The 18604-nt window shown below is 50.0% G+C and overlaps 1 protein-coding gene across 1 annotated transcript in view; it reads right to left on the bottom strand.

Annotated features, from left to right (window-relative positions):
• SLC9A8 (solute carrier family 9 member A8) overlaps positions 1-18604 on the bottom strand; it is a 116823-nt gene that overhangs the window by 75346 nt on the left and 22873 nt on the right. Inside the window, exons 5-7 of the mRNA XM_068264346.1 lie at positions 14221-14322; positions 9842-9876; positions 8234-8377 (exon numbers count right to left, since the gene is read on the bottom strand). Of these exons, the coding sequence (XP_068120447.1) occupies positions 8234-8377; positions 9842-9876; positions 14221-14322 (281 nt within the window). The remainder of the gene's footprint in view (positions 1-8233; positions 8378-9841; positions 9877-14220; positions 14323-18604) is intronic.

The raw sequence follows: 18604 nt of genomic DNA, 5'->3' as shown, positions 1-18604 counted from the left end.
CCTCCACTGTGTGTAACCTCTGCCTCGAGACTGCAAGACGTCTCACCCAACATCCACCCTGGGCTGTAACCACTGTGTGACCTGCCCCAAATACACCAAAATCACCCAACCCTCCACTGTGTGTAACCTCTGCCCAAGACTGCAAGACGTCTCACCCAACACCCACCCTGGGTTTTAACCACTGTGTGACCTGCCCCAAATACACCAAAATCACCCAACCCTCCACTGTGTGTAACCTCTGCCCTAAAACTGCAAGACGTCTCACCCAACACCCATCCTGGTCTGTAACCACTGTGTGACCTGCCCCAAATACACAGAAATCACCCAATCCCTCCACCGTGTGTAACCTTTGCCCCAAAACTGCAAGATGTCTCACCCAACCACAGTGTAACCACAGTGTCACCTGCCCCAAATACACCAATATCACCCAATCCCTCCACCGTGTGTAACCTCTGCCCCAAGACAGCAAGACATCTCACCCAACACCCACCCTGGGCTGCAACCACTGTGTCATCTGCCCCAAATACACCGATATAACCTAATCCCCCCACCGTGTGTAACCTCTGCTCCAAGACGTCTCACCCATCACCCACTGGGCTGTAACTGTGTGACCTGCCCCAAATACGCCAAAATCACCCAACCCCCCACCGTGTGTAACCTCTGCCCCAAGACAGAAAGACGTCTCACCCAACACCCACCCTGGGCTGCAACCACTGTGTCACCTGCCCCAAATACACCGATATCACCCAATCCCCCCACCGTATGTAACCACTGCTCCAAGACGTCTCACCCAACACCCACTCTGGGCTGTAACTGTGTGACCTGCCCCAAATACGCCAAAATCACCCAACCCCCCACCGTGTGTAACCTCTGCCCCAAAACTGCAAGACGTCTCGCCCAACCACAGTGTAACCACAGTGTCACATGCCCCAAATACACCAATATCACCCAATCCCCCCACCGTGTGTAACCTCTGCTCCAAGACGTCTCACCCAACATCCACCCTGGGCTGTAACCACTGTGTAACCTGCCCCAAATACACCAAAATCACCCAACCCCCCACCATGTGTAACCTCTGCCCCAAGACTGCAAGATGGCTCACCCAACCACAGTGTCACATGCCCCAAATACACCAATATCACCCAATCCCCCCACCGTGTGTAACCTCTGCCCCAAGACGTCTCACCCAACACCCACCCTGGGCTTTAACCACTGCGTGACCTGCCCCAAATACACAAGGTGGCCACCATGGGTTGGAAGCTGGGTATGGTCTGAAGTAGGAAAACAAGACGGCGGACAAGTCACCCAGTTGCAGAGCAGGATGTAAGCCGAGCATGATCTGCACCAGGAACACAGGAAGGTAAATGTGCTTCTGAATGTAGTCCTGGGGTGCAGGGCTTGGAGCAGACTTGTGGTTCTAGCCAGCAAGGGGGAGTAATAGAAAAGATTTTGGATAACTGAACACTATAAAAGCTTGCAGAGCACTGAACTTAGAAGATCAAATAAGAAGCCAGAGAACAAATAAGAAGCCAGAGTGCGACACACCCATGTGACTGCCACACACCTCGGCCATTGCACACTGTGACTGCCTCACACCTCGGCCATTGCACACTGTGACTGCCACACACCTCGGGCATTGCACACTGTGACTGCCACACACCTCGGGCATTGCACACTGTGACTGCCACACACCTCGGGCATTGCACACTGTGACTGCCACACACCTCGGGCATTGCACACTGTGACTGCCACACACCTCGGCCATTGCACACTGTGACTGCCACACACCTCGGGCATTGCACACTGTGACTGCCACACACCTCGGGCATTGCACACTGTGACTGCCACACACCTCGGGCATTGCACACTGTGACTGCCACACACCTCGGGCATTGCACACTGTGACTGCCACACACCTCGGGCATTGCACACTGTGACTGCCACACACCTCGGGCATTGCACACTGTGACTGCCACACAACTCGGCCATTGCACACATTGTGACTGCCACACACCTCGGGCATTGCACACTGTGACTGTCACACAACTCGGCCATTGCACACTGTGACTGTCACACACCTCGGGCATTGCACACTGTGACTGTCACACACCTCGGGCATTGCACACTGTGACTGCCACACAACTCGGCCATTGCACACTGTGACTGCCACACACCTCGGCCATTGCACACTGTGACTGTCACACACCTCGGCCATTGCACACTGTGACTGCCACACACCTCGGGCATTGCACACTGTGACTGCCACACACCTCGGGCATTGCACACTGTGACTGCCACACACCTCGGGCATTGCACACTGTGACTGCCACACACCTTGGGCATTGCACACTGTGACTGCCACACACCTCGGGCATTGCATACTGTGACTGCCACACACCTCGGCCATTGCACACACTGTGACTGCCACACACCTCGGGCATTGCACACTGACTGTCACACAACTCGGCCATTGCACACTGTGACTGTCACACACCTCGGGCATTGCACACTGTGACTGTCACACACCTCGGGCATTGCACACTGTGACTGTCACACACCTCGGCCATTGCACACTGTGACTGTCACACACCTCGGCCATTGCACACTGTGACTGTCACACACCTCGGTTATTGCACACACTGTGACTGCCACACACCTCGGCCATTGCACACTGTGACTGCCACACACCTCGGGCATTGCTCTCTGTGACTGCCACACACCTCGGCCATTGCACACTGTGACTGCCACACACCTCGGCCATTGCACACTGTGACTGCCACACACCTCGGCCATTGCACACTGTGACTGCCACACACCTCGGCCATTGCACACTGTGACTGCCACACACCTCGGCCATTGCACACTGTGACTGTCACACACCTCGGCCATTGCACACTGTGACTGCCACACACCTCGGGCATTGCACACTGTGACTGCCACACACCTCGGCCATTGCACACTGTGACTGCCACACACCTCGGCCATTGCACACTGTGACTGCCTCACACCTTGGCCATTGCACACTGTGACTGCCACACACCTCGGCCATTGCACACTGTGACTGCCACACACCTCGGCCATTGCACACTGTGACTGTCACACACCTCGGCCATTGCACACTGTGGCTGCCACACACCTCGGTCATTGCACACTGTGACTATCACACACCTCGGTCATTGCACACTGTGACTGTCACACACCTCGGCCATTGCACACTGTGACTGCCTCACACCTTGGCCATTGCACACTGTGACTGCCACACACCTCGGCCATTGCACACTGTGACTGCCACACACCTCGGCCATTGCACACTGTGACCGCCACACACCTCGGGCATTGCACACTGTGGCTGCCACACACCTCGGTCATTGCACACTGTGACTGTCACACACCTCGGTCTTTGCACACTGTGACTGCCACACACCACAGCCATTGCACACTGTGACTGCCACACAACTCGGCCATTGCACACTGTGACTGTCACACACCTCGGTCATTGCACACTGTGACTGCCACACACCTCGGCCATTGCACACTGTGACTGTCACACACCTCGGCCATTGCACACTGTGACTGTCACACACCTCGGTCATTGCACACTGTGACTGCCACACACCTCGGCCATTGCACACTGTGACTGTCACACACCTCGGCCATTGCACACTGTGACTGCCACACACCTCGGCCATTGCACACTGTGACTGCCACACACCTCAGGCATTGCACACTGTGACTGTCACACACCTCGGCCATTGCACACTGTGACTGTCACACACCTCGGCCATTGCACACTGTGACTGCCACACACCTCGGCCATTGCACACTGTGACTGCCACACACCTCGGCCATTGCACGCTGTGACTGTCACACACCTCGGGCATTGCACGCTGTGACTGTCACACACCTCGGTCATTGCACGCTGTGACTGCCACACACCTCGGCCATTGCACACTGTGACTGCCACACACCTCGGGCATTGCACACTGTGACTGCCACACACCTCAGCCATTGCACACCGTGACTGCCACACACCTCGGCCATTGGACACCGTGACTGCCACACACCTCGGCCATTGCACACCGTGACCGCCTCACACCTCGGCCATTGCACACCGTGACCGCCTCACACCTCGGCCATTGCACACCGTGACCGCCACACACCTCGGCCATTGCACACTGTGACTGCCACACACCTCGGCCATTGCACACTGTGACTGCCACACACCTCGGCCATTGCACACTGTGACTGTCACACACCTCGGCCATTGCACACTGTGACTGCCACACACCTCGGCCATTGCACACTGTGACTGCCACACACCTCAGGCATTGCACACTGTGACTGTCACACACCTCGGCCATTGCACACTGTGACTGCCACACACCTCGGCCATTGCACACTGTGACTGCCACACAACTCGGCCATTGCACACTGTTACTGCCACACACCTCGGGCATTGCACACTGTGACTGCCACACACCTCGGGCATTGCACACTGTGACTGTCACACACCTCGGCCATTGCACACTGTGACTGTCACACACCTCGGCCATTGCACACTGTGACTGTCACACACCTCGGCCATTGCACACTGTGACTGTCACACACCTCGGCCATTGCACACTGTGACTGCCACTCACCTCGGCCATTGCACACTGACTGTCACACACCTCGGCCATTGCACACTGTGACTGCCACACACCTCGGCCATTGCACACTGTGACTGCCACACACCTCGGGCATTGCACACTGTGACTGCCACACACCTCGGCCATTGCACACTGTGACTGCCACACACCTCGGCCATTGCACACTGTGACTGTCACACACCTCGGCCATTGCACACTGTGACTGTCACACACCTCGGCCATTGCACACTGTGACTGCCACACACCTCGGCCATTGCACACTGTGACTGCCACACACCTCGGCCATTGCACGCTGTGACTGTCACACACCTCGGGCATTGCACGCTGTGACTGTCACACACCTCGGTCATTGCACGCTGTGACTGCCACACACCTCGGCCATTGCACACTGTGACTGCCACACACCTCGGGCATTGCACACTGTGACTGCCACACACCTCAGCCATTGCACACCGTGACTGCCACACACCTCGGCCATTGGACACCGTGACTGCCACACACCTCGGCCATTGCACACCGTGACCGCCTCACACCTCGGCCATTGCACACCGTGACCGCCTCACACCTCGGCCATTGCACACCGTGACCGCCACACACCTCGGCCATTGCACACTGTGACCGCCACACACCTCGGCCATTGGACACTGTGACCGCCACACACCTCGGCCATTGCACACTGTGACCGCCACACACCTCGGCCATTGCACACTGTGACGGTCACACACCTCGGCCATTGCACACTGTGACTGTCACACACCTCGGGCATTGCACACTGACTGCCACACACCTCGGGCATTGCACACTGACCGTAACATACCTTGGCCATTGCACACTGTGACTGTCACACACCTCGGGCATTGCACACTGACTGTCACACACCTCAGCCATTGCACACTGACTGTCACACACCTCGGCCATTGCACACTGTGACTGTCACACACCGCGGGCATTGCACACTGACTGCCACACACCTCGGGCATTGCACACTGTGACCGTAACATACCTTGGCCAATGCACACTGTGACTGTCACACACCTCAGGCATTGCACACTGTGACTGTCACACACCTCGGCTATTGCACACTCTGACCGTCACACACCTCGGCCATTGCACACTGTGACTGTCACACACCTCGGGCATTGCACACTGTGACTGTCACACACCTCGGCCATTGCACACTGTGACTGTCACACACCTCGGGCACTGCACACTGAGACTGCCACACACCTCGGCCATTGCACACTGTGACTGTCACACACCTCGGCCATTGCACACGGTAACTGCCTCACACCTCGGCATTGCACACTGTAACCGTCACACACCTCAGCCATTGCACACTGTGACCGTCACACACCTCGGGCATTGCACACTGTGACTGTCACACACCTCGGCCATTGCACACCGTGACTGCCACACACCTCGGCCATTGCACACTGTGACTGCCACACACCTCGGCCATTGCACACTGTGACTGCCACACACCTCGGCCATTGCACACTGTGACTGCCACACACCTCGGCCATTGCACACTGTGACTGCCACACACCTCGGCCATTGCACACTGTGACTGTCACACACCTCGGGCATTGCACACTGACTGTCACACACCTCGGGCATTGCACACTGTGACTGTCACACACCTCGGCCATTGCACACTGTGACCGTCACACACCTCGGCCATTGCACACTGACTGTCACACACCTCGGCCATTGCACACTGTGACTGCCACACACCTCGGTCATTGCACGCTGTGACTGCCACACACCTCGGCCATTGCACGCTGTGACCGTCACACACCTCGGGCATTGAACACTGTGACTGTCGCACACCTCGGCCATTGCACACTGTGACTGTCACACACCTCGGCCATTGCACACTGTGACCGTCACACACCTCGGCCATTGCACACTGTGACTGCCACACACCTCGGCCATTGCACACTGTGACTGTCACACACCTCGGCCATTGCACACTGTGACTGTCACACACCTCTGCCATTGCACACTGTGACTGCCACACACCTCGGCCATTGCACACTGTGACTGTCACACACCTCGGCCATTGCACACTGTGACTGCCACACACCTCGGCCATTGCACACTGTGACTGTCACACACCTCGGCCATTACACACTGTGACTGTCACACACCTCGGCCATTGCACACTGTGACTGCCACACACCTCGGCCATTGCACACTGTGACTGCTACACACCTCGGCCATTGCACACTGACTGACACACACCTCGGCATTACACACTGTGACTGCCACACACCTCAGGCATTGCACACTGTGACTGCCACACACCTCGGCCATTGCACACTGTGACTGACACACACCTCGGGCATTGCACACTGTGACTGCCACACACCTCGGCCATTGCACACTGTGACTGCCACACACCTCGGCCATTGCACACTGTGACTGCCACACACCTCGGCCATTGCACACTGTGACCGTCACACACCTCGGGCATTGCACACTGTAACCGTCACACACCTCGGCCATTGCACACTGTGACTGCCACACACCTCAGCCATTGCACACTGTGACTGCCACATACCTCGGCCATTGCACACTGACTGTCACACACCTCGGCCATTGCACACTGTGACTGCCACACACCTCGGCCATTGCACACTGTGACTGCCACACACCTCGGCCATTGCACACTGTGACTGCCACACACCTCGGCCATTGCACACTGTGACCGTCACACACCTCGGGCATTGCACACTGTAACCGTCACACACCTCGGCCATTGCACACTGTGACTGCCACACACCTCAGCCATTGCACACTGTGACTGTCACACATCTCGGCCATTACACACTGTGACTGCTACACACCTCGGCCATTGCACACTGTGACCGTCACACACCTCGGGCATTGCACACTGTAACCGTCACACACCTCGGCCATTGCACACTGTGACTGCCACACACCTCGGCCATTGCACACTGTGACCGTCACACACCTCGGCCATTGCACACTGTGACTGACACACACCTCGGCCATTGCACACTGTGACTGACACACACCTCGGGCATTGCACACCGTGACTGTCACACACCTCGGCCATTGCACACTGTGACTGCCTCACACCTCAGCCATTGCACACTGTGACTGCCACACACCTCAGCCATTGCACACTGTGACTGTCACACACCTCGGCCATTGCACACTGTGACTGCCTCACACCTCAGCCATTGCACACTGTGACTGCCACACACCTCGGGCATTGCACACCGTGACTGTCACACACCTCGGCCATTGCACACTGTGACTGCCTCACACCTCGGCCATTGCACACTGTGACTGCCACACACCTCGGGCATTGCACACTGTGACTGTCACACACCTCGGCCATTGCACACTGTGACTGCCACACACCTCGGGCATTGCACACTGTGACTGTCACACACCTCGGCCATTGCACACTGTGACTGCCACACACCTCAGCCATTGCACACTGTGAGTGATGAGAGCGTCCTATTGTTGACCTGTCTGAATAATTATAACTCCTGCTATTAGAAAAACAACATTTTCCCACAACTCCAACATTTATCCAGCTCATTACTCACTTGGTCAGGACGATGGAAACAGCATCATTCAGAATACTTTCTCCAAAAACCAACATGTTCAGCACTGGATCTACATTCAAGGCATTAAAAATAGCGATTGTGGCAACTGGATCCACAGCAGAGATCAATGATCCGAAGGCAAAGCTAAAATATAGAAGATATCAAGTATGAACATCATCACTGACACAAGACAAGTATGTATGTATGAAGGTATGTATGGAGAGGAAGCTATGAATGAATGTACTTCCAGTGTACGCATGGTGAATTTCCACTAAACATCCACTGTTAGGGGTACCTAAGCACAGAATTCAGAAACCCTGATGTCAACAATATAAAATGAGTACACTTGCAGTGGTAAAGTGTAAACATATAATCAGGGTACACATGAGGTGGTACAGTGTAAACATAATCAGGGTACACATGTGGTAGCATAGTGTAAACATATAATCAGGGTACACATGAGGTGGTACAGTGTAAACATATAATCAGGGTACACAGGTGGAGGTATAGTGTAAACATATAATCAGGGTACACAGGTGGAGGTATAGTGTAAACATATAATCAGGGTACACATGTGATTGTATAGTGTAAACATATAATCAGGGTACACAGGTGGAGGTATAGTGTAAACATATAATCAGGGTACACATGTGATGGTATTGTGTAAACATATAATCAGGGTACACAGGTGGAGGTATAGTGTAAACATATAATCAGGGTACACAGGTGGAGGTATAGTGTAAACATATAATCAGGGTACACATGTGATGGTATTGTGTAAACATATAATCAGGGTACACAGGTGGAGGTATAGTGTAAACATATAATCAGGGTACACAGGTGGAGGTATAGTGCAAACATATAATCAGGGTACACAGGTGGTGGTATAGTGTAAACATATAATCAGGGTACACATGTGATTGTATAGTGTAAACATATAATCAGGGTACACAGGTGGAGGTATAGTGTAAACATATAATCAGGGTACACAGGTGGAGGTATAGTGTAAACATATAATCAGGGTACACAGGTGGAGGTATAGTGTAAACATATAATCAGGGTACACATGTGATTGTATAGTGTAAACATATAATCAGGGTACACAGGTGGAGGTATAGTGTAAACATATAATCAGGGTACACAGGTGGAGGTATAGTGTAAACATATAATCAGGGTACACAGGTGGAGGTATAGTGTAAACATATAATCAGGGTACACAGGTGGAGGTATAGTGTAAACATATAATCAGGGTACACAGGTGGAAATATAGTGTAAACATATAATCAGGGTACACATGTTATGGTATAGTGTAAACATATAATCAGGGTACACAGGTGGAGGTATAGTGTAAACATATAATCAGAATACACATGTGGTGGTATAGTGTAAACACAGAATCAGGGTACACATGTGGTAACATAGTGTAAACATATAATCAGGGTACACAGGTACTTACATGGTAGGTGTGGTCTATGGTGTAAAAATTATCAGTGTATATGTGTATAGTGTAATCAGCGTGACACGTGACATAGTACCCACAATACACACAGGGGACACACGAGGTGGTATGATGCTCAGTATACACGTTACACATATGCTGGTACCTACCTGTCAGTCATGGTTAGTTTGTAGATGACATCAGCCTGTTAGCAAATAAAACATTTTGTTACTAGGGGGAATCAATCAGTATCCTCTACGGTATTTCAGAAGCAGAGGGACATTACGTGTCACGTCTGGTGTAGTAGCGGGACCCCTCCTCAGATATGTGTGTATAATTTAATAGCAGCAGAATGCTGTATCATGCGTTGGGGTACACACACAAGGCGCGTTGGGGTACACACACAAGGCGCGTTGGGGTACACACACAGAAGGCGCGTTGGGGTACACACACAGAAGGCGCGTTGGGGTACACACACAAGGCGCGTTGGGGTACACACACAAGGCGCGTTGGGGTACACACACAAGGCGCGTTGGGGTACACACACAAGGCGCGTTGGGGTACACACACAAGGCGCGTTGGGGTACACACACAAGGCGCGTTGGGGTACACACACAAGGCGCGTTGGGGTACACACACAAGGCGCGTTGGGGTACACACACAAGGCGCGTTGGGGTACACACACAAGGCGCGTTGGGGTACACACACAAGGCGCGTTGGGGTACACACACAAGGCGCGTTGGGGTACACACACAAGGCGCGTTGGGGTACACACACAAGGCGCGTTGGGGTACACACACAAGGCGCGTTGGGGTACACACACAAGGCGCGTTGGGGTACACACACAAGGCGCGTTGGGGTACACACACAAGGCGCGTTGGGGTACACACACAAGGCGCGTTGGGGTACACACACAAGGCGCGTTGGGGTACACACACAAGGCGCGTTGGGGTACACACACAAGGCACGTTGGGGTACACACAAGGCACGTTGGGGTACACAGAAGGCTCGTTGGGGTACACAGAAGGCTCGTTGGGGTACACAGAAGGCGCGTTGGGGTACACACGGTAGGCGTGTTGGGGTACACACGATAGGCGTGTTGGGGTACACACAGAAGGCACATTGGGTTACACACAGAAGGCACATTGGGGTACACAGAAGGCATGTTGGGGTACACAGAAGGCACATGGCGGTACACACAGAAGGCACATTGGAGTGCACACAGAAGGTGTGTTGGGGTACACACAGCAGGCACATAGGGGTACACACAGATGCACATTGGGGTACACAGAAGGCGTGTTGGGGTACACACAAGGCACAATGGGGTACACAGAAGGCGTGTTGGGGTACACACAGAAGGCACGTGGCGGTACACACAGAAAGCACATTGGGGTACACAGAAGGCACATTGGGGTACACAGAAGGCACATTGGGGTACACAGAAGGCACATTGGGGTACACAGAAGGCACATTGGGGTACACTTAGCAGGCACATTGGGGTACACACAGAAGGCGTGTTGGGGTATACACGGCAGGTGGTACAGTACACTCTGGTTTTGTAGCTGGGGGGGGGCTGCAGAATGAGGTACTGGAGGATTACTAGATGGTGTGTGTTGGAGGCATAGAGAGAGAACTGGGGAGGCTCTATTCTGCCTTCGTTCTACATAGGTGAGTATCTAACTTTTCCATCCGATCGTTTTTACAGCTCGATTCTCTTATCTTCCGCTAGTTTTTCTTATCTTTTTCCACTCACTTCTATGAGAAATCGACCCAAAAAACAATCGGAAGGAATATCGGACATGTCGTAAATTATCTATCGAACCCATCTATTGATCGAAAAAACGTATGGTGTGTACCCAGCATTACACAATCCCTTTGTTGCAGTAGCATCACACTCCTCACCTATGGGTTGCAGGTATGGGAGGGGGATGCTTCATGTTAATGCTGCTAAATAAACTGTTACTGGCATTCTGCAGTCATGTGACAAGTGGTGCAGGGAAAGGAGAGGTCAGTTTGGCAGATACAAGTTAAATTACATAATACCTTTGTTGTAGTAGCATCACACTTCTCACCTATGGGTTGGAGGTATAAGGGGCTGGGGCTTCATGTTAATGCTGCTGAATAAACTGTTACTGGCATTCTGCAGTCACCTGAGTACTCTCACACTTCTCACCTGTAAGTTGCAGGCATGGGGGGGGGGGGGGGGGGGCTTCATGTTAATGCTGGTGAATAAATGGTTACTGGCATTCTGCAGTCACCTGAGTAGCATCACACTCCTCACCTATAAGTTGCAGGTATTGGGGGGCTTCATGTTGTTAATTCTGCTGAATAAACGGTTATAGGCATTCTGCAGTCCCCTGAGTAGCATCTCACTCCTCACCTACAAGTTGCAGGTGGGGGGGGGGCTTCATGTTAATGCTTACCTGAGGAAAATGTATGCGTGCTCTAACACCAAGTTTTAACCCTAGCAAATCTGGCTCTGCAAATCTGGCTCAATTGGCTATTCATGAGGCAATGCTCATGCAAATATGCATTGTTTCATGTTAATGAATAATGGCTTCATGTTAATGCTGCTGAATAAACTGATACCAGCATTCTGCAGACATCTGAGTAGCATCACACTCCTCACCTCAGGGTTGGAGGTATTGGACGGGGGGGGGGGGGGGGGGTAGTGTTTATGCTGCTGAATAAACTGATACTGGCATTCTGCAGTCATCTGAGTAGCATCACACTCCTCACCTATGAGTTGCTGGTATGGGGGGGGCTTCATGTTAATGCTGCTGAACAAACTGATACCGGCATTTAGAAGTCATGTGACCAGCAGTGCAGGGAGAGAAGAGGTCAGTCTGACAGATACAAGTTACATTACAAAATCTCTTTGTCTTTTTAACAATACATTTTTATTGAATTTTTAAAGTAGAGAAATAAATTACAATTAGACAAAATCACAACTTCTCTTCTCAACAATTTGTAAGAGACTCTAGTTGTAACATTAGGGTAGTATCTGGGTTTCTATGGACAGATTGTTCTAGGGTCTTGATCTGAGCCAGTAAGGTAATTGGCGTTAATATATGGAGCTTTATTTGACTAGGAGAGCTCTCGTATAGGCCTTTTGGGCATTCTATAGGACCTCTTTGCTCACCCCTTCAGTGGAGTAAGTTAATGATAAAAATTCTGTGAGGTGCGGTTTGATTTGGCAGAGGAAGTTTGGGGATTTTAAGATGTTAATTATACTCCATGGTTTCCTGGATTTTGGTTGGGTGGTAGTGGAGACAGAGGCAAAAACTGGGGAGTGATCTGACCAGATTCTGGTTCCAATGTGTATGTCAGTTAAGAGAGGTAGAGTTTGTCTGTGAGTAAAAAGTCGATCCTGGTAAACGATTTATGCACAGAGAAGAAGGTAAAATCATTTTCGCCTGAGTGCAAGCATCTCCATGCATCATATAGTTCAGTTTTGTGCAAAGTTTTGTTTGTAGAGACAGGGGTGGTCTTACGTATTGCAGAGCAGTCAGTCTGGGGGTCGACAGTGCAGTTACGACCTCCCGCTATGATAAGATGACCCTGGGTTATTTTGTTCAGGAAGGAGATCTGGTGGGAATTAGGGGCATTGAGGTTAGTGTAAATATAGTGGTCCCTACTTTACCCATGATTAATAAAGAACGCCCATTAGGACTGTTCAGCGTGTTCAACATTTGAAAACCCCAGTGCATCTCTAAAGGCAATTCATACTCCCCTTTTCCTCTTTTTGTACGAGGTGCTATGAAGTATGACTGGAAGAGAGGGATGCTTGGGGTTTAGCTGCATCAGTTTTATTACAGTGCATTTCCTGTCATTTAAGGAGGCAGGAGAGATGGTCCATTTCTTTAAAGGGTCTAAGCCTTCAGCAGCTGTTTTCAGGAAGTGAAGGGTATCATGTTGATGGAATTTGGTCAGGAAGCCCCATGCATACGGAATTTGGTTGGCTCTCAAGGCAGCTGTAATGGGGATGAAGGTGCGTCTCTCGTCAGCAGGGTGGTTTGCGATAAATCAGTGAATAGCGTGAGGTCTTCATAGGTTGCAGGAGGCTTTTGCCTTGTTATAGTGGTAGATAAGAATGCTTCTCTGATGTGGTAGAGGTGAAGATGAATGATAACGTCTCTGGGTATGCGTTCTGGGAGGATGTTCGGTTTGGGTGGGCGGTGCGTACAGTCTATAATTAGTGCATGTGCAGGAGCATTGGGCAGTGTAGCTTTGATAACATTACGGACGGACGTTTTCAGACCGTCTGTGGAAACAAGATTCGGATATGCCTCTTATTTTCACATTATTGCGTCGGTTGCGATCTTCAGCATCTATCAGTTTTTCTTTTAACCATTTGACTTCTGCCTCTAAGTTGCCATGAGCTCTGAGCTCTGACCCTGCAGGATATCTGACCCTGGAGCTTTACTATCAGGATTCATGGTTATCTCTACAAGAGTCCAGCTGAATTTCACCTACTTATATTAGATATTGTAAGACCCAATTTTATAAACGCTTCTGAGACATACAGAAGTGTGGAGCTGACACTTACCTGTCCCAGGAAGAAAATTCCGCCCCCTACAATAAAGGCCGATATGACTGTGCCAAAAACAGCAAACACTGTGATGGAGCCAATGTTCTGGAAGAAGTTCCCCTAAAAAATACAAGAGGTGGAAAGTGTTTAATCCTGACCACAAATACAGTATATCACTGCCCCGTGGATCCGAAGTGATAAAGAGTGTGACTCCAGTAATGCCTCCCCCACTCTCAGCCCCGCCTCCATCTACAGCCCCACCTCCATCTACAGCCCCACCTCCACATTAATCCTGTCCACAAAAATAGTATATCACTGCCCCGTGTATCCGCAGTGATAAAGCGTGTGACTTCAGTAATTCCCCCCTTTCAAACTCAGCCCCGCCTCCACACTTAGCTCCACCACCTCCAAAATCACTCCCGCCTCCATATTCAGTCACGCCTCCACATTCAAACCAGCCACACTCACAGACATTTCTTACACACTAATCAAGCAGCTCGGGGTGATTAAACACCACAAGCACCGCGCCTCTGCCACTCCTGCAGATCCCCTCACACAACTCCCTGCATCAGACCTGCCACTCTCACTGACTTTCCTTACACAGTAACCAGGCAGCTCAGGGTGACCCAAACCACAATGCCTCTGCCACTCCTGCAGATCCTCTCACACATCTCCCTGCATCAGACCTGCCACTCTCACTGACTTTCCTTACACAGTAACCAGGCAGCTCAGGGTGACCCAAACCACAATGCCTCTGCCACTCCTGCAGATCCTCTCCCACATCTCCCTGCATCAGACCTGCCACTCTCACATAATTTCCTTACATATTAACCAGGCAGCTCGGGGTGACCCAAACCACAAGGACAACACCTCTGCCACGCCTGCAGATCCCCTCACACATCTCCCTGCATCAGACCTGCCACTCTCACATAATTTCCTTACATAGTAACCAGGCAGCTCGGGGTGACCCAAACCACAAGGACAACACCTCTGCCACGCCTGCAGATCCCCTCACACAACTCCCTGCATCAGACCTGCCACACTCACTGACTTTCCTTACACAGTAAACAGGCAGCTCGGAGTGACCAAACATCACAAGGACACCGCCTCTGCCACGCCTGCAGATCCCCTCACACAACTCCCTGCATCAGACCTGCCACTCTCACTGACTTTCCTTACACAGTAAACAGGCAGCTCGGTGTGACCAAACACCACAAGGACAACACCTCTGTCAGATTTCTGTTATAACCACACTGAAACCCAGTCTTCTATATTATTTTTAGTTAACTATGATGATTCAAATAAGCCTGATATGTATGCATTTCAATAATTAGTGTCAGTTATATGCTAGCTAGAGTTATTCCTTAAACAAGTGCAAATAGCAAAATATTCAGAATATATTTAAAACTAAGCTAAGGGAAATAGTTTTTACTTTTATGGAGACTTAGATAACAGTTCCAGACAGACCAAGGTTGCCATGTCTTTCTTTGTTTTGGGAACAATATCTGATTTTGAAATTAGTGACAATAGCAAACATCATGTTATGGTAGTTCATTGTGACTTTTATAAAATGTCAGATAAAGCATTTTTAATCATAAGCTTAATACATAATATTACACTGCCATCTGGCGTTTTTTTGTAATCTTTTATAAGTTTATAAAATTAATGATTTCTTCATAAAAAAATTATAGAATGAAATTATTTAGATAGCTGATCAGTATACACAATATTTGATTACTCTTTAAGGATAGTATAGTGTTTAAATAAGTATTAATTTACTGTAAGTCTGAATACTGTTGGTTACAGGCCTATGTATATTGGTGGGTCAAGATGACCAACAGCATTTCAGAAAGAAATGGGCATACCTCAGGCCAATTAAGACACAGATGTCATAACAAGCAAACACAGCATGGAACATAGATATGGGCGATGTTTTTAATTCTGGAGACCCAGTGTCTCATGACATTTCTCTTATCGGGAGGTCATGATGTAGTCAAGATGTCTACCTGCGTGTGTACCCAATTAATTACAATATCGCCCTTATAAATGAAATGTCAAACACTCCAAATGACGTTAGTTCTCACAAGATAAGGCAATTAAGGAGTTTATAAACAATAATATTATGACTTAGATATTTAAAACATGATAAAGCATTGACGTACGGAGGTTTCAGCCAATCAGAACCTGGGATTCAGGGAAATTCCAGATTAGGCAGCCATATTGCATCCTATCCCTATAAAAGTAGGCGCTGAAAGCTCATAGTTTGCACTAGTCTACCAATCTCATGAGAAGACACACAAGACAGAAGCTACCTTCCCACACGTGGTTCTAGATGCTGAAGAGATGACAGAGAAGGGGTAATATGCTTAATATTCTGGTGATTTACTTTATTAATTTTTCAGCATTAAGTTCTGTTAAGTCTGTGAAGTTTTTTTAGAAGTTATTTTTTATGCCATTTCTTTAAGAAGATTACTACAAGTTGTACACAGCTACTAGTTACAGAGCTATTGAAACAGATGAGACTACTTTTTATCTTACTCTACATAACACAACTGTTATATTCTTTTTTGAATGTGCGTAGAAGATTGATGATCGATTGGCTATAAAGGCCTTGATGAGATGGAATACTGTTAGAAGGAAACTCTACTTGGAACTGTTCATATTTTGTATATATGCTGTATGATAAGCAAATACAATTTTTTATATAAAATCAAATACTGAGTGCTCTGATTCATTTCAAGGTATACCGTTAATCTATAATTACTGTTATAGAGGGTTCAGACCCCGCTATGCCGGATTTATACGATAGCAACGCTTTAAGGGCTGGTCCTTTACTGAGTTAGCAATCATGAAAAAGGCAAGAACCACTCAGGTTTTTGACACCTCTGCCACTCCTGCAGATCCCCTCACACAACTCCTTGCATCAGACCTGCCACTCTCACTGACTTTCCTTACACAGTAACCAGGCAGCTTGGAGTGGCCCAAACCACAAGGACAACGCCTCTGCCACTCCTGCAGATCCTATCACACAACTCCCTGCATCAGACTTGCCACTCTCACTGATTTTCCTTACACAGTAACCAGGCAGCTCAGGGTGACCAAACACCACGAGGACAACGCCTCTGCTACTCCTGCAGATCCTCTCGCACAACTCCTTGCATCAGGCCTGCCACTCTCACTGACTTTCCTTACACCGTAACCAAGCAGCTCGGGGTGACCAAACACCACAAGGACAGCGCCTCTGCCACTCCTGCAGATCCTCTCACACATCTCCCTGCATCAGACCTGCCACACTCACTGACTTTCCTTACACAGTAACCAAGCAGCTCGGGGTGACACAAACCACAAGGACAACGCCTTTGCCACTTCTGCTGATCCTCTCACACAACTCCCTGTGTCATGATAGCAGCTAGTTGTGATGCTAAGGATAATACAGGAACATTAAGAAAAAGTGGGGGGGGGAACGCTGCGCATCCCTAGACACATGCTGCAATGGAATGATTGATCGCACAGGCATACACCGCCTCTATTAGACTGAAAAATGCATGCCCTGCATCCAAAACAATGCTAACATTTATTACGCTAGGAGGAACTTTAGCTTCCAGTATGGTTTGCATGCAAAGTATACAGTACTAGACACTTGCGCCACGGTGAGGCAGACCTCCGGGCAAGTGACCTAACCTAAATTTAAAACCTTGGGAGCAGCTAAGCAAAAAAAAAGTATAACTTACATTTTGTTGGAGATCGAGGAGAACGCCAGCGCATACCACTAAGGCTGCATCTGAAATGACCACCAGCTCAGTGTGCAGCACCTATGTAGACTCTCTGCACACTTCGCATTCAATTCAGATGCAAATCATATGCAAATCTGCTACTACTTATAATGCAAACAGGAAACTCAGAAGGAGGGGCTGGGAGCAGCTAACCTGATAGTTATACAGTTACAAAGTTAAGAAAAAGTGGGGGGAAGGCTGCACATCCCTAGACACATGCTGCAATGGAATGGTTGATCGCACAGACATACACCGCCTCTATTAGACTGAAAAATGCATGCCCTGCATCCAAGACAAGTGCTAACATTTATTACACTAGGAGGAACTTTAGCTTCCAGTGTGGTTTGCATGCAAAGTATACAGTACTAGACACTTGCGCCACGGTGAGGCAGACCTCCGGGCAAGTGTCAGGTTATCAGGTTAGCTGCTCCCAGCCCCTCCTTCTGAGTTTCCTGTTTGCATTATAAGTAGTAGCAGATTTGCATATGATTTGCATCTGAATCGAATGCGAAGTGTGCAGAGAGTCTATATAGGTGCTGCACACTGAGCTGGTGGTCATTTCAGATGCAGCCTTAGAGGTATGCGCTGGCGTTCTCCTCGCTCTCCAACAAAATGTAAGTTATACTTTT

This window comes from Hyperolius riggenbachi, chromosome 12 (assembly GCF_040937935.1).
Source record: "Hyperolius riggenbachi isolate aHypRig1 chromosome 12, aHypRig1.pri, whole genome shotgun sequence".
NCBI lineage: Eukaryota > Metazoa > Chordata > Amphibia > Anura > Hyperoliidae > Hyperolius > Hyperolius riggenbachi.
This window is presented reverse-complemented; position numbering and strand designations above follow the sequence as displayed.